Here is a 24,417-nt window from a genome sequence, read left to right on the forward strand (position 1 = left end):
ATGGTTTAACTCCCTAACAGTGGAGTCTAGTAACACCTACATACAATGTATGCACATACTGGGGATCCTCACAGAATGATGGGACTATGTTCCTCAAGGTTGGTAATTGTAGTAGAATGATATTAAGTGAAACCCATGTTATGCTCCTTACCAAATACTCCTCTAACCAAATTCTTTTGTACAAACTATACCCAAAACATCTAAGCTCAACATATAACATATGAGACACTATCATGAAGTGAAACAGACTCTCTGGTTCAACAACTGTTGCCATTTTGTTAGTAAATCAGATGATACTTTATGATACTGAGACTGCTAGCGATGAGGGCTTGGAGTGGTTGGTGGTGGAGTGAACATTTGTCAAGCCTTGCACAGTAAGTTCATCCATTTCAGTAGGTAAAGCCTGCTTATGCATTAAGCCATCATATAACATATTTAAGTGTTTTGTCAGGGAGATCTCACTCACACGGCAAGTTAAGAAAATGAAAAATGGAGTTCCACTAGTTGAAATACAATAAGAATCTAATGTTATTTTCCTTTTATATAATCATAAATGGCATCATAACTTAAAAACCTTAAAATGTGTTTAAACATTTCATTACTAAAGGAAAAGTACATCAAATAATTCTAATATTCTTTGAATATGTTGCTATTATAAAAGTAGTGTCATTCTACAATTTCTTTTCTTCATACTTGATCACCATGTCCCACATTAGCAAGGTAGCACCAGGAACAGATGAAGAAAGGTTACATCTGCTCACATATATTCTCTACCTGTCATGTGTAAACCACAGCTCCCTATCCACAACCAAGCCCCCAAAGACCTTTCCATGATTTACCCTGGATGCTTCATATACCCTAGTTCAGTCCACTAACAGCATGGTGACCCCAGTGTAATAAAGCGTTCCAATTCACTCTATCCCATGAACGCCTTTCACCCTCCTGCACCTTCAGGCTTCAATTACTCAAAATCCTTTTCATTCCATTCTTCCATCTCCAATTTGGTCTCCCTATTCTCCTTGTCCTCTCCACTTCTGACACATATATCCTCTTTGTCAATCTTTCCTTACTCATTCTAAATGTGTTCCCTTATTCTTGAATATCACAACTGTAAAACAACACTCTCTAACACTATCATTCTGTGGAGTCCCTCAGTGTAAGGACATTATTTACAGGGAAGGAGTGATTGGTAGATGTACAGTAGAAAGTGGCAGAAGGTCAAGAGGAAGGTGCGAGGGTCTAAAAAGGGGGCAAATAAGAGTTGTGAGCAAAAATCAGCAAATTTCAGAGTGAATGAGAAAATGGTTTGAAACAGGAAAACAAGTGGTAACATCATTAAAGAGGACAAATCGGGAAAGATAACTGGCAGAGATAAGGTGAACAGATGGAGCAAGCACTTATAAAAGATTGATGAAAGGGTATAATAACAGAGTGACAGATGTAAGGTATTTAGGTCAGGGAGGTACATGGGTATATGAAGAAGGCATTACTGTGAGTGGTTGATGAGAAGAGATGAGGTGGTAAAAGCCAGGCATAAGATGAAAGGTGGCTGGAAAGGATAGTAGTTCAGGCAAAACTTTTAAGAAAAGGTGTGACTGCATTATCATTATCATTAGTGACCAGAGACAATCACTAATTTGTTGGGCTAAGCATGCATAGCTGATGCAGAAAGTAGCAAGCATACATGTGTGGGAGGTACAAGGTTGTGCACTTCCCGTCTGTGCTACCTGGGTAACTAACACAGCAGGATTTTTTCCCAATGCTAATTATTCTTAATCATGAAATAAAGCATCTCTTGACACCCAAAAAGCATGGCTTGGAATTCAAGTAAGGGAAGGAAAATGCAAACCATGGAAGTATGTTTTATAGTTCCTGTGTTGAGCCTATACAAGTACAGCTGCAGCTGTAATTTGGTACCCCCCCCCACTTACTAAGTGCTTTCTTATATGCTCATAGGGTTCTACCCTAGATGAAAAAATTTGTAACAGTGAATTTCACAAACCTACTAGTACTAATAATTATTACTAACCTTCTTGTCACATCCTTTGTAATACTGCAGCCCTTTAGCATAAAGCTTATTAAAATCAAAGCCATGGCTTATCAAGAACTTGTGGGCCCTACATTCAACTGTGAAGGGCTCAGAACATAATGTTAACACATCAAAGGTCTGTACCAGGTAGTCATGGCTACGAATCTGTGCACAGCCACCAACACCACCACCTGAGAATGAGAATATTCTAAGTGACAAAATTGCAATGTGTTCATAATGAAGAGATGTTATCAGAAAAAGTACTTATGTAGCACAGCAAATAGAAATTATTCTGAAAGTAGCTAACAACCCAATTTTAGTGTAATTGGTGTTTTGGGGAATAATTACGAATAAAAAACATTTTGTGATAGAAAATAACTACTGGGGGGAAAACAGCTGTTTGCAGATGACAAAGCTCAAATGGCAGACTCCAGTAAAAAATCCATAAGCTGGAGACACAAGCTGGGACCTGGGGGAAGTGGAGAGCTTTACTTGAGAGTAGACTTGGCAGCAGATGGAACCATAGGCTATGGTCTTGGGTGGTCAGTGTATGTAAGCAAAGAGATGTGTATGTCTGAGGGTAAAGAGGTCCTGACAGTGTTATTTGGATGTGGGTCTTGGGCCTTGAATACAAAAGAAAGGGAAGAGAACAAGTTGGAAATGAGATGCCTGAAAATGATACGTGGTATCAGGCAGGCTGATCATGTAATGATGCTATAAAAGAGTGGTGTGACAGTAAGCACACTCTAACTGAAAGTGTTAATCTGGATGTGCTGAAAAGATTCAGACATATAGAAAGGAAGAATGACATGAGATCAACCATGAGGATCAACATGTCTTAGTGAGTGGGAGGAGGGGGAAGGAGAGACCAAGAAAGGAGATGGAATAATGGGAGCAAAGGAAGCTTTGGGGCATCATGACTTGAACATTCAGGTGGGTGAAAGGTGTGTGTAGGATAGAGTGAATTGGACTGATATGGTACATGGGACATGATGTGCTGTCATTGGACTAAATCTGAGAATGAACATATGAATAAATCAATGTGTGAGACAAGTGCCATTTTTTTTATATTTACTATACTTTGTTGCTTTCCCACATCAGCGAGGTAGCGCAAGGAAACAGACGAAAGAATGGCCCAACCCACCCACATACAAATGTATATACATACACATCCACACGCACACATATACATACCTATACATCTCAGCGTGTATATATATATATATATATATATATATATATATATATATATATATATATATATATATATATATATATATATATATATGTTTAATTTGTTTATGGATGAGTTGTTAGGGAGGTGAATGCAAGAGTTTTGGAAAGAGGGGCAAGTATGAAGTCTGTTGGGGATGAGAGAGCTTGGGAAGTGAGTCAGTTGTTCGCTGATGATACAGCGCTGGTGGCTGATTCATGTGAGAAACTGCAGAAGCTGGTGACTGAGTTTGGTAAAGTGTGTGAAAGAAGAAAGTTAAGAGTAAATGTGAATAAGAGAAAGGTTATTAGGTACAGTAGGGTTGAGGGTCAATTCAATTGGGAGGTGAGTTTGAATGGAGAAAAACTGGAGGAAGTGAAGTGTTTTAGATATCTGGGAGTGGATCTGGCAGCGGATGGAACCATGGAAGCGGAAGTGGATCATAGGGTGGGGGAAGGGGCGAAAATTCTGGGAGCCTTGAAGAATGTGTGGAAGTCGAGAACATTATCTCGGAAAGCAAAAATGGGTATGTTTGAAGGAATAGTGGTTCCAACAATGTTGTATGGTTGCGAGGCGTGGACTATGGATAGAGTTGTGCGCAGGAGGATGGATGTGCTGGAAATGAGATGTTTGAGGACAATGTGTGGTGTGAGGTGGTTTGATCGAGTAAGTAACGTAAGGGTAAGAGAGATGTGTGGAAATAAAAAGAGCGTGGTTGAGAGAGCAGAAGAGGGTGTTTTGAAATGGTTTGGTCACATGGAGAGAATGAGTGAGGAAAGATTGACCAAGAGGATATATGTGTCGGAGGTGGAGGGAACGAGGAGAAGAGGGAGACAAAATTGGAGGTGGAAAGATGGAGTGAAAAAGATTTTGTGTGATCGGGGCCTGAACATGCAGGAGGGTGAAAGGAGGGCAAAGAATAGAGTGAATTGGAGCGATGTGGTATACCGGGGTTGACGTGCTGTCAGTGGATTGAATCAAGGCATGTGTATGGGGGTGGGTTGGGCCATTTCTTTCGTCTGTTTCCTTGCGCTACCTCGCAAACGCGGGAGACAGCGACAAAGCAAAAAAAAAAAAATATATATATATATATATATATATATATATATATATATATATATATATAATATGCCTTCTCCAGATCCATAAATGCTACATACAAATCCATTTGCTTTTCTAAGTATTTCTCACATACATTCTTCAAAGCAAACACCTGATCCACACATCCTCTACCACTTCTGAAACCACACTGCTCTTCCCCAATCTGATGCTCTGTACATGCCTTCACCCTCTCAATCAATATCCTCCCGTATAATTTACCAGGAATACTCAACAAACTTATACCTCTGTAATTTGAGCACTCACTCTTATCCCCTTTGCCTTTGTACAATGGCACTATGCACGCATTCCGCCAATCCTCAGGCACCTCACCATGAGTCATACATACATTAAATAACCTTACCAACCAGTCAACAATACAGTCACCCCCTTTTTTAATAAATTCCACTGCAATACCATCCAAACCTGCTGCCTTGCCGGCTTTCATCTTCCGCAAAGCTTTCACTACCTCTTCTCTGTTTACCAAATCATTTTCCCTAACCCTCTCACTTTGCACACCACCTCGACCAAAACACCCTATATCTGCCACTCTATCATCAAACACATTCAACAAACCTTCAAAATACTCACTCCATCTCCTTCTCACATCACCACTACTTGTTATCACCTCCCCATTTGCGCCCTTCACTGAAGTTCCCATTTGCTCCCTTGTCTTACGCACTTTATTTACCTCCTTCCAGAACATCTTTTTATTCTCCTTAAAATTTAATGATACTCTCTCACCCCAACTCTCATTTGCCCTTTTTTTCACCTCTTGCACCTTTCTCTTGACCTCCTGTCTCTTTCTTTTATACATCTCCCACTCAATTTCATTTTTTCCCTGCAAAAATCGTCCAAATGCCTCTCTCTTCTCTTTCACTAATACTCTTACTTCATCCCACCACTCACTACCCTTTCTAATCAACCCACCTCCCACTCTTCTCATGCTACAAGCATCTTTTGCGCAATCCATCACTGATTCCCTAAATACATCCCATTCCTCCCCCACTCCCCTTACTTCCATTGCTCTCACCTTTTTCCATTCTGTACTCAGTCTCTCCTGGTACTTCCTCACACAGGTCTCCTTCCCAAGCTCACTTACTCTCACCACCCTCTTCACCCCAACATTCACTCTTCTTTTCTGAAAACCCATACAAATCTTCACCTTAGCCTCCACAAGATAATGATCAGACATCCCTCCAGATGCACCTCTCAGCACATTAACATCCAAAAGTTGATAGAGATGCTCTGTGGAAGGTATTAAGAATATACGGTGTGGGAGGAAAGTTGTTAGAAGCAGTGAAAAGTTTTTATCGAGGATGTAAGGCATGTGTACGTGTAGGAAGAGAGGAAAGTGATTGGTTCTCAGTGAATGTAGGTTTGCGGCAGGGGTGTGTGATGTCTCCATGGTTGTTTAATTTGTTTATGGATGGGGTTGTTAGGGAGGTGAATGCAGGAGTTTTGGAAAGAGGGGCAAGTATGAAGTCTGTTGGGGATGAGAGAGCTTGGGAAGTGAGTCAGTTGTTGTTCGCTGATGATACAGCGCTGGTGGCTGATTCATGTGAGAAACTGCAGAAGCTGGTGACTGAGTTTGGTAAAGTGTGTGAAAGAAGAAAGTTAAGAGTAAATGTGAATAAGAGCAAGGTTATTAGGTACAGTAGGGTTGAGGGTCAAGTCAATTGGGAGGTGAGTTTGAATGGAGAAAAACTGGAGGAAGTGAAGTGTTTTAGATATCTGGGAGTGGATCTGGCAGCGGATGGAACCATGGAAGCGGAAGTGGATCATAGGGTGGGGGAGGGGGCGAAAATTCTGGGAGCCTTGAAGAATGTGTGGAAGTCGAGAACATTATCTCGGAAAGCAAAAATGGGTATGTTTGAAGGAATAGTGGTTCCAACAATGTTGTATGGTTGCGAGGCGTGGACTATGGATAGAGTTGTGCGCAGGAGGATGGATGTGCTGGAAATGAGATGTTTGAGGACAATGTGTGGTGTGAGGTGGTTTGATCGAGTAAGTAACGTAAGGGTAAGAGAGATGTGTGGAAATAAAAAGAGCGTGGTTGAGAGAGCAGAAGAGGGTGTTTTGAAATGGTTCGGGCACATGGAGAGAATGAGTGAGGAAAGATTGACCAAGAGAATATATGTGTCGGAGGTGGAGGGAACGAGGAGAAGAGGGAGACCAAATTGGAGGTGGAAAGATGGAGTGAAAAAGATTTTGTGTGATCAGGGCCTGAACATGCAGGAGGGTGAAAGGAGGGCAAGGAATAGAGTGAATTGGAGCGATGTGGTATACCGGGGTTGACGTGCTGTCAGTGGATTGAATCAAGGCATGTGAAGCATCTGGGGTAAACCATGGAAAGCTGTGGAGGTATGTATATTTGCGTGTGTGGACGTATGTATATACATGTGTATGGGGGGGTTGGGCCATTTCTTTCGTCTGTTTCCTTGCGCTACCTCGCAAACGCGGGAGACAGCAACAAAGTATAAAAAAAAAAAATAATGATCAGACATCCCTCCAGTTGCAACTGGAGGGATGTCTGATCATTATCTTGTGGAGGCTAAGGTGAAGATTTGTATGGGTTTTCAGAAAAGAAGAGTGAATGTTGGGGTGAAGAGGATGGCGAGAGTAAGTGAGCTTGAGAAGGAGACCTGTGTGAGGAAGTACCAGGAGAGACTGAGTACAGAATGGAAAAAGGTGAGAACAATGGAAGCAAGGGGAGTTGGGGAGGAATGGGATGTATTTAGGGAATCAGTGATGGATTGCGCAAAAGATGCTTGTGGCATGAGAAGAGTGGGAGGTGGGTTGATTAGAAAGGGCAGTGAGTGGTGGGATGAAGAAGTAAGAGAATTAGTGAAAGAGAAGAGAGAGGCATTTGGACGATTTTTGCAGGGAAAAAATGCAATTGAGTGGGAGATGTATAAAAGAAAGAGACAGGAGGTCAAGAGAAAGGTGCAAGAGGTGAAAAAAAGGGCAAATGAGAGTTGGGGTGAGAGAGTATCATTAAATTTTAGGGAGAATAAAAAGATGTTCTGGAAGGAGGTAAATAAAGTGCGTAAGACAAGGGAGCAAATGGGAACTTCAGTGAAGAGCGCAAATGGGGAGGTGATAACAAGTAGTGGTGATGTGAGAAGGAGATGGAGTGAGTATTTTGAAGGTTTGTTGAATGTGTTTGATGATAGAGTGGCAGATATAGGGTGTTTTGGTCGAGGTGGTGTGCAAAGTGAGAGGGCTAGGGAAAATGATTTGGTAAACAGAGAAGAGGTAGTGAAAGCTTTGCGGAAGATGAAAGCCAGCAAGGCAGCAGGTTTGGATGGTATTGCAGTGGAATTTATGAAAAAAGGGGGTGACTGTATTGTTGACTGGTTGGTGAGGTTATTTAATGTATGTATGACTCATGGTGAGGTGCCTGAGGATTGGCGGAATGCGTGCATAGTGCCATTGTACAAAGGCAAAGGGGATAAGAGTGAGTGCTCAAATTACAGAGGTATAAGTTTGTTGAGTATTCCTGGTAAATTATATAGGAGGGTATTGATTGAGAGGGTGAAGGCATGTACAGAGCATCAGATTGGGGAAGAGCAGTGTGGTTTCAGAAGTGGTAGAGGATGTGTGGATCAGGTGTTTGCTTTGAAGAATGTATGTGAGAAATACTTAGAAAAGCAAATGGATTTGTATGTAGCATTTATGGATCTGGAGAAGGCATATGATAGAGTTGATAGAGATGCTCTGTGGAAGGTATTAAGAATATATGGTGTGGGAGGAAAGTTGTTAGAAGCAGTGAAAAGTTTTTATCGAGGATGTAAGGCATGTGTACGTGTAGGAAGAGAGGAAAGTGATTGGTTCTCAGTGAATGTAGGTTTGCGGCAGGGGTGTGTGATGTCTCCATGGTTGTTTAATTTGTTTATGGATGGGGTTGTTAGGGAGGTAAATGCAAGAGTTTTGGAAAGAGGGGCAAGTATGAAGTCTGTTGGGGATGAGAGAGCTTGGGAAGTGAGTCAGTTGTTGTTCGCTGATGATACAGCGCTGGTGGCTGATTCATGTGAGAAACTGCAGAAGCTGGTGACTGAATTTGGTAAAGTGTGTGGAAGAAGAAAGTTAAGAGTAAATGTGAATAAGAGCAAGGTTATTAGGTACAGTAGGGTTGAGGGTCAAGTCAATTGGGAGGTGAGTTTGAATGGAGAAAAACTGGAGGAAGTGAAGTGTTTTAGATATCTGGGAGTGGATCTGGCAGCGGATGGAACCATGGAAGCGGAAGTGGATCATAGGGTGGGGGAGGGGGCGAAAATTCTGGGGGCCTTGAAGAATGTGTGGAAGTCGAGAACATTATCTCGGAAAGTAAAAATGGGTATGTTTGAAGGAATAGTGGTTCCAACAATGTTGTATGGTTGCGAGGCGTGGGCTATGGATAGAGTTGTGCGCAGGAGGATGGATGTGCTGGAAATGAGATGTTTGAGGACAATGTGTGGTGTGAGGTGGTTTGATCGAGTGAGTAACGTAAGGGTAAGAGAGATGTGTGGAAATAAAAAGAGCGTGGTTGAGAGAGCAGAAGAGGGTGTTTTGAAGTGGTTTGGGCACATGGAGAGAATGAGTGAGGAAAGATTGACCAAGAGGATATATGTGTCGGAGGTGGAGGGAACGAGGAGAAGAGGGAGACCAAACTGGAGGTGGAAAGATGGAGTGAAAAAGATTTTGTGTGATCGGGGCCTGAACATGCAGGAGGGTGAAAGGAGGGCAAGGAATAGAGTGAATTGGATCGATGTGGTATACCGGGGTTGACGTGCTGTCAGTGGATTGAATCAAGGCATGTGAAGCGTCTGGGGTAAACCATGGAAAGCTGTGTAGGTATGTATATTTGCGTGTGTGGACGTATGTATATACATGTGTATGGGGGGTGGGCCATTTCTTTCGTCTGTTTCCTTGCGCTACCTCGCTAACGCGGGAGACAGCGACAAAGTATAAAAAAAAAAAAAATATATATATATATATATATATATATATATATATATATGTATATTGTATATTATCCCTGGGGATAGGGGTGAAAGAATACTTCCCACGTATTCCTCGTGTGTCGTAGAAAGCGACTAGAGGGGACGGGAGCTGGGGGCCAGAAATCCTCCCCTCCTTGTATTAACTTTCTAAAATGGGAAACAGAAGAAGGAGTCACGCGGGGAGTGCTCATCCTCCTCGAAGGCTCAGAGTGGGGTGCCTAAATGTGTGTGGATGTAACCAAGATGTGAAAAAAGGAGAGATAGGTAGTATGTTTGAGGAAAGGAACCTGGATGTTTTGACTCTGAGTGAAACGAAGCTCAAGGGTAAAGGGGAAGAGTGGTTTGGGAATGTCTGGGGAGTAAAGTCAGGGGTTAGTGAGAGGACAAGAGCAAGGGAAGGAGTAGCAATACTCTTGAAACAGGAGTTGTGGGAGTATGTAATAGAGTGTAAGAAAGTAAATTCTCGATTCATATGGGTAAAACTGAAAGTTGATGGAGAGAGGTGGGTGATTATTGGTGCATATGCACCTGGGCATGGGAAGAAAGATCAAAGAGGCAAGTGTTTTGGGAGCAGCTGAATGAGTGTGTTAGTGGTTTTGATGCACGAGACCGGGTTATAGTGATGGGTGATTTGAATGCAAAGGTGAGTAATGTGACAGTTGAGGGAATAATTGGTATACATGGGGTGTTCAGTGTTGTAAATGGAAATGGTGAAGAGCTTGTAGATTTATGTGCTGAAAAAGGACTGATGATTGGGAATACCTGGTTTAAAAAGCGAGATATACATAAGTATACTTATGTAAGTAGGAGAGATGGCCAGAGAGCGTTATTGGATTACGTGTTAATTGACAGGCGTGCGAAAGAGAGACTTTTGGATGTTAATGTGCTGAGAGGTGCAACTGGAGGGATGTCTGATCATTATCTTGTGGAGGCTAAGATGAAGATTTGTATGGGTTTTCAGAAAAGAAGAGTGAATGTTGGGGTGAAGAGGGTGGTGAGAGTAAGTGAGCTTGGGAAGGAGACCTGTGTGAGGAAGTACCAGGAAGAGACTGAGTACAGAATGGAAAAAGGTGAGAACAATGGAAGTAAGGGGAGTGGGGGAGGAATGGGATGTATTTAGGGAATCAGTGATGGATTGCGCAAAAGATGCTTGTGGCATGAGAAGAGTGGGAGGTGGGTTGATTAGAAAGGGTAGTGAGTGGTGGGATGAAGAAGTAAGAGTATTAGTGAAAGAGAAGAGAGAGGCATTTGGACGATTTTTGCAGGGAAAAAATGCAATTGAGTGGGAGATGTATAAAAGAAAGAGACAGGAGGTCAAGAGAAAGGTGCAAGAGGTGAAAAAAAGGGCAAATGAGAGTTGAGGTGAGAGAGTATCATTAAATTTTAGGGAGAATAAAAAGATGTTCTGGAAGGAGGTAAATAAAGTGCGTAAGACAAGGGAACAAATGGGAACTTCAGTGAAGGGCGCAAATGGGGAGGTGATAACAAGTAGTGGTGATGTGAGAAGGAGATGGAGTGAGTATTTTGAAGGTTTGTTGAATGTGTTTGATGATAGAGTGGCAGATATAGGGTGTTTTGGTCGAGGTGGTGTGCAAAGTGAGAGGGTTAGGGAAAATGATTTGGTAAACAGAGAAGAGGTAGTGAAAGCTTTGCGGAAGATGAAAGCCGGCAAGGCAGCAGGTTTGGATGGTATTGCAGTGGAATTTATTAAAAAAGGGGGTGACTGTATTGTTGACTGGTTGGTAAGGTTATTTAATGTATGTATGACTCATGGTGAGGTGCCTGAGGATTGGCGGAATGCGTGCATAGTGCCATTGTACAAAGGCAAAGGGGATAAGAGTGAGTGCTCAAATTACAGAGGTATAAGTTTGTTGAGTATTCCTGGTAAATTATATGGGAGGGTATTGATTGAGAGGGTGAAGGCATGTACAGAGCATCAGATTGGGGAAGAGCAGTGTGGTTTCAGAAGTGGTAGAGGATGTGTGGATCAGGTGTTTGCTTTGAAGAATGTATGTGAGAAATACTTAGAAAAGCAAATGGATTTGTATGTAGCATTTATGGATCTGGAGAAGGCATATGATAGAGTTGATAGAGATGCTCTGTGGAAGGTATTAAGAATATATGGTGTGGGAGGAAAGTTGTTAGAAGCAGTGAAAAGTTTTTATCGAGGATGTAAGGCATGTGTACGTGTAGGAAGAGAGGAAAGTGATTGGTTCTCAGTGAATGTAGGTTGCGGCAGGGGTGTGTGATGTCTCTATGGTTGTTTAATTTGTTTATGGATGGGGTTGTTAGGGAGGTAAATGCAAGAGTTTTGGAAAGAGGGGCAAGTATGAAGTCTGTTGGGGATGAGAGAGCTTGGGAAGTGAGTCAGTTGTTGTTCGCTGATGATACAGCGCTGGCGGCTGATTCATGTGAGAAACTGCAGAAGCTGGTGACTGAGTTTGGTAAAGTGTGTGGAAGAAGAAAGTTAAGAGTAAATGTGAAGAAGAGCAAGGTTATTAGGTACAGTAGGGTTGAGGGTCAAGTCAATTGGGAGGTGAGTTTGAATGGAGAAAAACTGGAGGAAGTGAAGTGTTTTAGATATCTGGGAGTGGATCTAGCAGCGGATGGAACCATGGAAGCGGAAGTGGATCATAGGGTGGGGGAGGGGGCGAAAATTCTGGGGGCCTTGAAGAATGTGTGAAAGTCAAGAACATTATCTCGGAAAGCAAAAATGGGTATGTTTGAAGGAATAGTGGTTCCAACAATGTTGTATGGTTGCGAGGCGTGGGCTATGGATAGAGTTGTGCGCAGGAGGATGGATGTGCTGGAAATGAGATGTTTGAGGACAATGTGTGGTGTGAGGTGGTTTGATCGAGTGAGTAACGTAAGGGTAAGAGAGATGTGTGGAAATAAAAAGAGCATGGTTGAGAGAGCAGAAGAGGGTGTTTTGAAGTGGTTTGGGCACATGGAGAGGATGAGTGAGGAAAGATTGACCAAGAGGATATATGTGTCGGAGGTAGAGGGAACGAGGAGAAGAGGGAGACCAAATTGGAGGTGGAAAGATGGAGTGAAAAAGATTTTGTGTGATCGGGGCCTGAACATGCAGGAGGGTGAAAGGAGGGCAAGGAATAGAGTGAATTGGAGCGATGTGGTATACCGGGGTTGACGTGCTGTCAGTGGATTGAATCAAGGCAGGTGAAGCGTCTGGGGTAAACCATGGAAAGCTGTGTAGGTATATATATTTGCGTGTGTGGAAGTATGTATATACATGTGTATGGGGGGGGGGGGGGGGCCATTTTTTTCGTCTGTTTCCTTGCGCTACCTCGCAAACGCGGGAGACAGCGACAAAGTATAATAAAGTATAATAAATATATATATATATATATATATATATATATATATATATGAGAGTTGGGGTGAGAGAGTATCATTAAATTTTAGGGAGAATAAAAAGATGTTCTGGAAGGAGGTAAATAAAGTGCGTAAGACAAGGCAGCAAATGGGAACTTCAGTGAAGGGCGCTAATGGGGAGGTGATAACAAGTAGTGGTGATGTGAGAAGGAGATGGAGTGAGTATTTTGAAGGTTTGTTGAATGTGTTTGATGATAGAGTGGCAGATATAGGGTGTCTTGGTCGAGGTGGTGGGCAAAGTGAGAGGGTTGGGGAAAATGATTTGGTAAACAGAGAAGAGGTAGTAAAAGCTTTGCGGAAGATGAAAGCCAGCAAGGCAGCAGGTTTGGATGGTATTGCAGTGGAATTTATTAAAAAAGGGGGTGACTGTATTGTTGACTGGTTGGTAAGGTTATTTAATGTATGTATGACTCATGGTGAGGTGCCTGTGGATTGGCGGAATGCGTGCATAGTGCCATTGTACAAAGGCAAAGGGGATACGAGTGAGTGCTCAAATTACAGAGGTATAAGTTTGTTGAGTATTCCTGGTAAATTATATGGGAGGGTATTGATTGAGAGGGTGAAGGCATGTACAGAACATAAGATTGGGGAAGGGCAGTGTGGTTTCAGAAGTGGTAGAGGATGTGTGGATCAGGTGTTTGCTTTGAAGAATGTATGTGAGAAATACTTAGAAAAGCAAATGGATTTGTATGCAGCATTTATGGATCTGGAGAAGGCATATGATAGAGTTGATAGAGATGCTCTGTGGAAGGTTTTAAGAATATATGGTGTGGGAGGCAAGTTGTTAGAAGCAGTGAAAAGTTTTTATCGAGGATGTAAGGCATGTGTACATGTAGGAAGAGAGGAAAGTGATTGGTTCTCAGTGAATGACTCACTTCTGCTTCCATGGTTCCATTCACTGCAAAATCCACTCCCAGATATCTAAAATACTTCACTTCCTCCAGTTTTTCTCCATTCAAACTTACCTCCCAATTGACTTTTCCCTCAACCCTACTGTACCTTGTAACCTTGCTCTTATTCACATTTACTCTCAGCTTTCTTCTTTCACACACTTTACCAAACTCAGTCACCAGCTTCTGCAGTTTCTCACTCGAATCAGCCACCAGCACTGTATCATCAGCAAACAACAGCTGACTCACTTCCCAAGCTCTCTCATCCACAACAGATTGCATACTTGCCCCTCTTTCTAAAACTCTTGCATTCACCTCCCTAACAACCCCATCCATAAACAAATTAAACAACCATGGAGACATCACACACCCCTGCCGCAAACCAACATTCACTGAGAACCAATCACTTTCCTCTCTTCATACTCGTACACATGCCTTACGTCCTCAATAAAAACTTTTCACTGCTTCTAACAACTTGCCTCCCTCACCATATATTCTTAATACCTTCCACAGAGCATCTCTATCAACTCTTATCATATGCCTTCTCCAGATCCATAAATGCTACATACAAATCCATTTGCTTTTCTAAGTATTTCTCACATACATCCTTCAAACACCTGATCCAGACACCCTCTACCACTTCTGAAACCACACTGCTCTTTCCCAATCTGATGCTCTGTACATTCCTTCACCCTCTCAATCAGCACATATAATTTCCCAGGAATACTCAACAAACTTATACCTCTGTAATTTGAGCACTCACATCCCCTTTGCCTTTGTACAATAACCTTACCAACCAGTCAACAACACAGTCACCCCCTTTTTAATAAATTCCACTGCAGTACCATGCAATCCCGCTGCCTTGCCAGCTCTCATGTTCCGCAAAGCTTTTACTACCTCTTCTCTGTTTACCAAATTATTCTCCCTCTCCCTCTCCCTTTGCACACCACCTCGACCAAAACACCCTATATCTGCCACTCTATCATCAAACACATTCAACAAACCTTCAAAATATTCACTCCATCTCCTTCTCACATAACCACTACTTGTTATCACCTCCCCATTACCCCCTTCACTGATGTTCCCACTTGTTTCCTTGTCTTACGCACTTTATTTACCTCCTTCCAGAATATCGTTTTATTCTCCCTAAAACTTAATGATACTCTCTCACCCCAACTCTCATTTGCCCTCTTTTTCACCTCTTGCACCTTTCTCTTGACCTCCTGCCTCTTTCTTATACATCTCCCACTCATTTGCATTATTTCCTTGCAAAAATCGTCCAAATGCCTCTCTCTTCTCTTTCACTAATAATCTTACTTCTTCATCCCACCACTCACTACCCTTTCTAATCTGCCCACCTCCCATGCTTCTCATGCCAAAAGCATCTTTTGCGCAAGCCGTCACTGCTTCCCTAAATACATCCCATTCCTCCCCCACTCCCCTTACATCCTTTGTTCTCACCTATTTCCATTCTGTACTAAGTCTCTCCTGGTGCTTCCTCACTTACTCTCACCACTCTCTTTACCCCAACATTCTCTCTTCTTTTTTAAAAACCTCTACATATCTTCACCTTCACCTCCACAAGATAATGATCAGACATCCCTCCAGTAGCACCTCTCAGCACATTAACATCCAAAAGTCTCTCTCACGCGCCTATCAATTAACACGTAATCCAATAACGTTCTCTGGCCATCTCTCCTACTTATATACGAATATTTATGTATATCTCTCTTTTTAAACCAAGTATTCCCAGTCTCCAGTCCTTTTTCAGCACATACATCTACAAGCTCTTCACCATTTCCATTTACAACACTGAACACCCCATGTACACCAATTATTCCCTCAACCGCCACATCACTTACCTTTGCGTTCAAATCACGCATCACTATAACCCGGTCTCATGCATCAACACTACTAACACACTCACTCAACTGCTCCCAAAACACTTGCCTCTTATGATCTTTCTTCTCATGCCCAGGTACACATGCACCAATAATCACCCATCTCTCTCCATCCACTTTCAGTTTTACCCATATGAATCTAGAGTTTACTTTCTTACACTCTATCACATACTCCCACCACTCCTGTTTCAGGAGTAGTGCTACTCCTTCCCTTGCTCTTGTCCTATCACTAACCCCTGACTTTACTCCCAAGACATTCCTAAACCACTCTTCCTCTTTACCCTTGAGCTTCGTTTCACTCAGAGTCAAAAAAAACCAGGCTCCTTTCCTCAAACATACTACCTATCTCTCCTTTTTTCTCATCTTGGTTACATCCACACACATTTAGACACCCCAATCTGAGCCTTCGAGGAGGATGAGCACTCCCCGCATGACTCTTTCTTCTGTTTCCCCTTTTAGAAAGTTAAAATACAAGGAGGGGAGGGTTTCTAGCCCCCCATTCCCGTCCTCTTTAGTCGCCTTGTATGACACATGAGGAATAAGCGGGAAGTATTCTCTCTCCCCTATCCCCAGGGATATTTGTTTGTACTAAAAGTAAAAAGAGCTGTTACAGTTAAATATTTTGGAAGATATATTTGAGAAATATTCAAGCCAAATTAGAATGTGCTGCTACAATCTGGGTTCCTTATCTGAAGGGGTCACCAGAGAACTGCTGAAAAGGTCCATGTTGAAAGCAACAAAATTGTACCAGATCTGATAGGAATCAGCTACAAAAGCTAGGAATCCCCTTGATCTGAAGGACTCTGGGAAACAGTAGCATAAAGAGAGATACATGTAATTACAAAAATTCTTCAAAGGCCATTAAGATACAACAGTTCTTGAATTATTATTATTTTTTTTTTTATTATACTTTGTCGCTGCTCCCGCGTTTGCGAGTAGACAAGGAAACAGACGAAAGAATTGCCCAACCCCCCCCATACCACATGTATATACACACGTCCACACACGCAAATATACCATAACCTACACAGCTTTTCCATGTTTACCCCAGAACGCTTCACATGCCTTAATTCAATCCACTAGACAGCACGTCAAACCCCGGTAGTACATATCGCTCCAATTCACTCTATCCCTATGAACGCTTTCACCCTCCTGCACCTTCAGGCCTTCATTTATCAAAATCCTTTTCATTCCTATTCTTCCATCTTCAATGTGTCTCCCTATTCTCCTTGTCCTCTCCACTTTCGACACAATATCCTCTTTGTCAATCTTTCCTTTATCATTCTAAATGTGTTACCTTATTCTGAATATCCCAAATGTTTAATACAACACTCTCTAACACTATCATTCTGTGGAGTCCTCTGTGTAAGGAACCATTCAATTTACAGGGAAGGAGTGATTGGTAGATGTACAGTAGAATAGAGGCCAGTAGGTCTAGAGGAAGGTGCGATGGTCTAAAAAGGGGGCAAATAAGAGTTGTGAGCATAAATCAGCAAATTTCAGGATGTGAATGAGTAAATGGTTTGAAACTGGAAAACAGTGGTTAACATCATTAAAGAGGACAAATCGGGAAAGATAACTGGCAGAAGAGATAAGGTGAACAGATGGAGCAAGCACTTATAAAAGTTTGTTGAAAGGGTATAATAACAGAGTGACAGATGTAAGGTATTTGGCAGGGAGGTTACATGGGTATATGAATGAAGGCTTACTGTGAGTGGTTGATGAGAGAGTTGAGGTGGTAAAAGCAGGCATATGATGAAAGGTGGATGGAAAGGATAGTTGTTCAGGCAATAAATTTTAAGAAAAGGTTGTGTACTGCATTATCTTATCATTAGGACCAGAGGACAATCACTAATTGGTAGGGCTATGCATGCATAGATGGTGCAGAAGTAGCAAGATACATGTGTGGGACGGTACAAGGTTGTGCCACTTCACGTCCTGTGCTACCTGGGTAAAACTTACTCAGCAGGATTTTTTCAATGCTATATTATTCTTAATCATTGATATAATGCATCTCTTGACACCCAAAAAAAGGCATGGCTTGGAATTCAAGTAAGGGTAAGGAAAATATGCAAACCATGGAAGTATGTTTTATAGTTCCTGTGTTTGAGCCGATACAAGTTACAGCGGCAGCTGTAATTTGGTACCCCCCAACTTACGAAGTGCTTTATTTTATGCTATAGGGTTCTTACCATAGATGAAAAAATTTGTAACAGTGGATTTCACAAACTACTGTACTAATAAAATATTACTATCTTCTTGTCCATCCTTTGTAATTCTGCAGCCCATTTAGCATTAAAGTTATTAAAATCAAAGCCTTGGCTTATCAAGAACTTGTGGGCCCTACATTCAACTTGTGACGGGCTCAGAACATATTTGTAACACATCAAAGGTCTGTACCAGGGTAGTCATGGTACGAATCTGTGCACAGCCACCACACACCACTGAGATTGAGAATTTTCTAAGTGACAAAATTGCAATGTTGTTCTTAATGAAGAGATGTTATCAGAAAAAGTACTTATGTAGCACAGCAAATAGAAATTTTTCTGATAAGTAGTACAACCAATTTTTAGTGTAATTGGTGTTTTGGGAATTAATTACGAATAAAAAAAACATTTTGTGATAGAAATATATACTACTGGGGGGGAAAACAGCATGTTTGCAGGATGAACAAAGCTTCAAATGGCAGACTCCAGTAAAAAATCCATAAGCTGTGAGGGACACAAGCTGGAGACCTGGGGGATGTGGAGAGAGCTTTTTACTTGAGAGTAGACTTGGAGGCAGATGGAACCATAGGCTATGTCTTGGAGTGGTCAGTGTATGTAGCCAAGGAGATTTTTGTATGTCTGTAGGGTAAAGGAAGGGTCCTGACGTGTTATTTGGATGTGGGTCTTGGGCCTTTGAATACAAAAGAAAGGGAAGAGAAACAAGTTGGAATTGAGATGCCTGAAATATGATACGTTGGTTTCAGGCAGGCTGATCATGTAATGGATGCTATAAAAGAGTTGGTGGTGTGACAGTAAGCTCATCAATGAAAGTGTTAATCTGGATGTTGATGAAAAGATTAGGACATATAGGAATGGAAGAATGACATGAGATCAACCATGGGATAACATGTCTTAGTGAGTGGGAGGAGGGGGAGGAGATGAGACCAAGAAAGGAGATGGAAAAGGGAGCCAAAAGGAAGCTTTGGGGCATCATGACTTGATAATTCAGGTGGGTTGAAAGGTGGTGTGTAGGATAGAGTGAATTGGACTGATATGGTCATGGGCGAACATGATGTGCTGTCATTGGACTAAATCTGAGAATGAACATATGAATAAATCAATGTGTGAGACAAGTTCCATTTTTTTTTCTATTTTATATACTTTGTTGCTTTCCACATCAGCGAGGTAGCGCAAGGAAACAGACGAAAGAATGGCCCAACCCACCCACATACAAATGTATTACATACACATCCACACGCCACACATATACATACCTATACATCTCAGCGTGTATATATATATATATATTATATATATATATATATATATATATATATAATATTAATATATATATATATATATATATATGTGTAATTTGTTTATGGACTGTTGGTTGTTAGGGAGGTGAATCAAGAGTTTTGGAAAGAGGGGCAAGTTATGAAGTCTGTTGGGGATGAGAGGCTTGGAAGTGATGTCGTTGTTGGTTCGCTGATGATTACAGCGCTGGTGGCGATTCATGTGAAGAAACTGCAGAAGCTGGTTTGACTGAGTTTGGTAAGTGTGTGAAGAAGAAAGTTAAGAGTAAATGTGATTAAGAGAAAGGTTATTAGGTACAGTAGGGTTGGAGGGTCATTTCAATTGGGAGGTGGTTTGATGGAGGGAAAAACTGGAGGAAGTGAAGTTGTTTAGTATTCTGGGAGTGGATCTTGGCAGCGGATGGACCAAGGAAGTGGATGGGGTATCATAGGGTGGGGGAAGTTTTTAGGGGAAGGGGCGAAAATTCTGGGAGCCATGAAGAATGTGTGGAAGTCGGGGAGAACATTATCTCGAAAGCAAAATTGGTTATGTTTGAAGGAATAGTGTTCAAAACAATGTTGTATGGTTGCGAGTATGGCGTGGACTATGGATAGCGAGTTGTTGGCGCAGGAGGATGGATGTGTGGAAATGAGATGTTTCAGGTCAATGTGTGGTGTGAGGCGGGTGGTATTGAATCGAAGTAAGTAACGTAGGGTTAGAGAGATGTGTGGAAATAAAAAGAGGCGTGGTTGAGAGAGCAGAAGAGGGTGTGTTTGAAATGTTTGGGCACACATGGAGAGAATGAGTTTTTCTGGAGGACATGAGTGAGGATAAGATGGACCAAGAGGATATAGTGTCGGAGGTGATGGGAACGAGGAGAAGAGGGAGACAAAATTGAGGTGGAAGATGGAGCTGAAAAAAGATTTTGTAGGGTGGATTCGCGCCGGAAACATGCAGGGGGGTGGAAAGGAGCAAAGATTAGAGTGAAATTGGAGCGATTGTGTTATACCCGGGGTTGACGTGCTGTCATGTGGATGAATTTCAAGGCATGTGTATGGGGGTGGGTTGGGCCATTTCTTTTGTCTGTTTCCTTGCGCTTCTCGCAAAAGCGGGAGGGGTGGTGCGGACTGCGACAAAGCAAAAAAAAAAAAAATATACATTTTAAATATTATGTATATATATATATATAATATATAATATATATGCTTCTCCAGAGATCCATTAAATGCTACTACAAATCATTTGCTTTTCTTAAGTATTTCTCTCACATACATTCTTCCAAAGCAAAAACACTGATCCACAATCCTTCTACACTCTGAAACAACATGCTCATTCCCAATCTGATGCTTGTACATGCCTTCACCCTCTCAATCCAATATCTCCGTATTTATAATTTACCAGGAATACTCAACATAAACTTTTACCTCTGTATTTGAGGACCTCACTCTTATCCCCTTTTCCTTTGTAAAAAAACCATAAAAAAAAAAAAAAATTGGGGGGGGGGCCCCCCAAATATGCACGCATTCGCCAATCCTCAGGCACCTCACCATGAGTCATACATACATTAAAATTAACCTTAACCAACCAGAACTATACAGTAACCCCCTTTTTTAATAAATTCCACTGCAAGAACATCCAAAACCTGCTGCCTTGCCGGCTTTCATCTTCCGCAAGTGCTTTCACTACTTTCTCTGTTTACCAAATCATTTTCCCTAACCCTCTCACTTTGCACACCACCTCGACAAAAACCATATAGCTGCCACATCCTTTCATCAACACACATTCAACAAACCTTCAAAATACTCACTCCATCTCCTTCTCCACATCACCACTATTGTTATCACTCCCTTTGCGCCTTAACTGAAGTTCCATTTGCTCCTTGTCTTACGCACTTTATTTACCGCCTTCCAGAACATCTTTTTATTCTCTTAAAATTAATGATACTCTCTTCACCCAACTCTCATTTGCCCTTTTTTTTTTCAAATCTTGACCACCTTTCTCTTGCGACCTCCTGTCTTTTTTTTTTACAGTCTCCCACTCAATTTCATTTTTTTCCCTGCAAAAATCGTTCCAAATGCCTTCTCCTTCTCTTTTCATAATATCTTACTTTCATCCACCACTCCACTACCCTTTCTAATCAACCCACCTCCCACTCTTCTCATGCTACAAGCATTTTTTGCGCAATCCAATCACTGATTCCTAAATACATCCCATTCCTCCCCACTCCCTTACTTCGCTTTGCTCTCACCTTTTTCCATTTGTATCTGGTCTCTCTTGGTACTTCCTCACACAGGTCTCTTCCAAAGCTCACTTACTCTCACCAGCCTCTACACCCCCACATTCACTCTTCTTTTCTGAAAACCCATACAAATCTTCACCTTAGCTCCACAAGATATGATAAGACATCCCTCCAGATGCACCTCTCAAGACACATTACATCCAAAAGTTGCTAGAGATCTCTGTGGAAGGTAATTAAAGATATACGTGTGGGAGGAACGTTGTTAGGAAGCAGTGAAAAGTTTTTATCGAGGATGTAAGCATGTGTACGTGTAGGAAGAGAGGGAATGTGATTGGTGCTCAGTGAATGTCGGTTTGCGGGCAGGGGTGTGTGATGTCTCCATGGTTGTTTAATTTGTTTTTGGTTTGGGGGTTGTTAGGGAGGTAATGCAAATTTTTGGAAAGAGGGGCAAGTATGAGTCTGTTGGGGATGAGAGAGCTTGGGAAGTGAGTCAGTTGTTGTTCGTTTGATGATACAGCGTGGTGGTGATTCATGTGAGAAACTGCAGAAGCTGGTGACTGAGTTTGGGTTTTAAAGTGTGTGAAAGAAGAAAGTTAAGAGTAAATGTGAATAAGAGCAAGGTTATTAGGTACAGTAGGGTTGAGGGTCAAGTCAATTGGGGGGAGGTGAGTTTGAATGGAGAAAAACTGGAGGAATTTGAAGTGTTTTTGTATCGGGAGTGATTTTGGCAGCGGATGGAACCATGGAAGCGGAAGGGGATCATAGGTGGGGGAGGGGGCGAAAATTCTGGGAGCTTGAAGAATGTTTGGGAAGTCGGAAAACATTATTCGGAAAGAAAAAATGGGTATGTTTGAAGGAATAGGGGTTTCCAACATGTTGTATGGTTGCGAGGCGTGGGCTATGGATAGAGTTGTGCGCAGGAGGATGGATGTGCTGGAATGAGATTTTTGAGGACAATTTTTGTGGTGTGAGGTGGTTTGATCGAGTAAGTAAGTAAGGGTAAGAGAGATGTGTGGAAATAAAAAGAGCGTGGTTGAGAGAGCAGAAGAGGGTGTTTTGAAAGGGGTTTTGGGCACATGGAGAGAATGAGTGAGGAAAGATTGACAAGAGGATATATTTTGTCGGAGGTGGAGGGAACGAGGAGAAGGGAGCCCAAATTGGAGGGGGAAAGATGGAGTGAAAAAGATTTTGTGTATCGGGGCCTGAACATGCAGGGGGGTGAAAGGAGGAAAGGAATAGAGTGAATGGACGATGTGGTATACCGGGGTTGACGTGTGGTCAGTGGATTGAATCAAGGCATGTGAGCGTCTGGGTAAACCATGGAAAGTTGTGTAGGTATGTTATATTTGCGTGTTTGGAGTATTATATACATGTGTATGGGGGGGGTTGGGCCATTTTTTCGTCTTTTTCCCTTGCGTACCTGGGCAAAAGGGGGGAAAAGACGGAATTTTTTATATTTAAATATATATAATAAATTATTTATAAATTTTATATTTGTGTAAAATGGAATATGAGTTGAGAAGGACCTGTGTGAGGAAGTACAGGGGGGATGGTGGGATGGAAAAAAAAAAAAAAAAAAAAAAAAAAAAAAAAAAAAAAAAAAAAAAAAAAAAAAGGGGGAAAAAAGGAAGAAAGGGGAGTGGGGGGGAAGGGATGTATTTAGGGAATCAGTGATGGATTGCGCAAAAGATGCTTGTGGCATAGAAGAGTGGGAGGTGGGTTGATTAGAAAGGGAGTGGGGTGGGATGAAGAAGTAAGAGTATTAGTGAAAGAGAAGAGAGAGGCATTTTGGACGATTTTTGCAGGGAAAAAATGATTGTGGGAGATGTATAAAAGAAAGAGACAGGAGGTCAAGAGAAAGGTGCAGAGTGTGAAAAAAAGGGCAAATGAGAGTTGGGGGTGAGAGAGTATCATTAAATTTTAGGGGGAATAAAAAGATGTTCTGGAGGAGGTAATAAAATGCGTAAGACAAGGGAGCAAATTGGGAACTTCAGTGAAGGGCGCAAAAAAGGGGGGGTGATAACAAGTAGTGGGTGATGTGAGAAGGAGATGGAGTGAGTATTTGAAGGTTTGTTGAATGTGTTTGATGATAGAGTGGGCAGATATAGGGTGTTTTTGGGCGAGGTGGTGTGCAAAGTGAGAGGGTTAGGGAAAAAAGATTTGGTAAACAGAGAAGGGTAGTAAAGCTTTGCGGAAGATGAAAGCCGGGAAGGCAGCAGGTTTGGATGGTTATTGCAGTGGAATTATTAAAAAAGGGGGGTGACTGTATTGTTGACTGGTTGGTAAGGTTATTTAATGTATGTATGACTCATGGTGAGGTGCCTGAGGATTGGCGGAATGCGTGCATAGTGCCATTGTACAAAGGCAAAGGGGATAAGAGTGAGTGCTCAAAATTACAGAGGTATAAGTTTGTTGAGTATTCCTGGTAAATTATATGGGAGGGTATGGGTTGAGAGGGTATTGATTGAGAGGGTGAAGGCATGTACAGAGCATCAGATTGGGGAAGAGCAGTGTGGTTTCAGAAGTGGTAGAGGATGTGTGGATCAGGTGTTTGCTTTGAAGAATGTATGTGAGAAATACTTAGAAAAGCAAATGGATTTGTATGTAGCATTTATGGATCTGGAGAAGGCATATGATAGAGTTGATAGAGATGCTCTGTGGAAGGTATTAAGAATATATGGTGTGGGAGGCAAGTTGTTAGAAGCAGTGAAAAGTTTTTATCGAGGATGTAAGGCATGTGTACGTGTAGGAAGAGAGGAAAGTGATTGGTTCTCAGTGAATGTAGGTTTGCGGCAGGGGTGTGTGATGTCTCCATGGTTGTTTAATTTGTTTATGGATGGGGTTGTTAGGGAGGTGAATGCAAGAGTTTTGGAAAGAGGGGCAAGTATGAAGTCTGTTGGGGATGAGAGAGCTTGGGAAGTGAGTCAGTTGTTGTTCGCTGATGATACAGCGCTGGTGGCTGATTCATGTGAGAAACTGCAGAAGCTGGTGACTGAGTTTGGTAAAGTGTGTGAAGAAGAAAGTTAAGAGTAAATGTGAATAAGAGCAAGGTTATTAGGTACAGTAGGGTTGAGGGTCAAGTCAATTGGGAGGTGAGTTTGAATGGAGAAAAACTGGAGGAAGTGAAGTGTTTTAGATATCTGGGAGTGGATCTGGCAGCGGATGG

At 41.9% G+C, this 24,417-nt stretch overlaps 1 protein-coding gene across 2 annotated transcripts in view; it reads right to left on the reverse strand.

Moving 5' to 3' along the window:
* Positions 1–24,417, reverse strand: part of LOC139750863 (target of EGR1 protein 1-like) — a 123,249-nt gene that overhangs the window by 67,556 nt on the left and 31,276 nt on the right. For both annotated transcript variants that reach the window (XM_071665665.1, XM_071665664.1), the window contains exon 3: positions 2,030–2,220. In XM_071665665.1, the coding sequence (XP_071521766.1) occupies positions 2,030–2,220 (191 nt within the window). The remainder of the gene's footprint in view (positions 1–2,029; positions 2,221–24,417) is intronic.

Source organism: Panulirus ornatus, chromosome 10, assembly GCF_036320965.1.
Source record: "Panulirus ornatus isolate Po-2019 chromosome 10, ASM3632096v1, whole genome shotgun sequence".
NCBI lineage: Eukaryota > Metazoa > Arthropoda > Malacostraca > Decapoda > Palinuridae > Panulirus > Panulirus ornatus.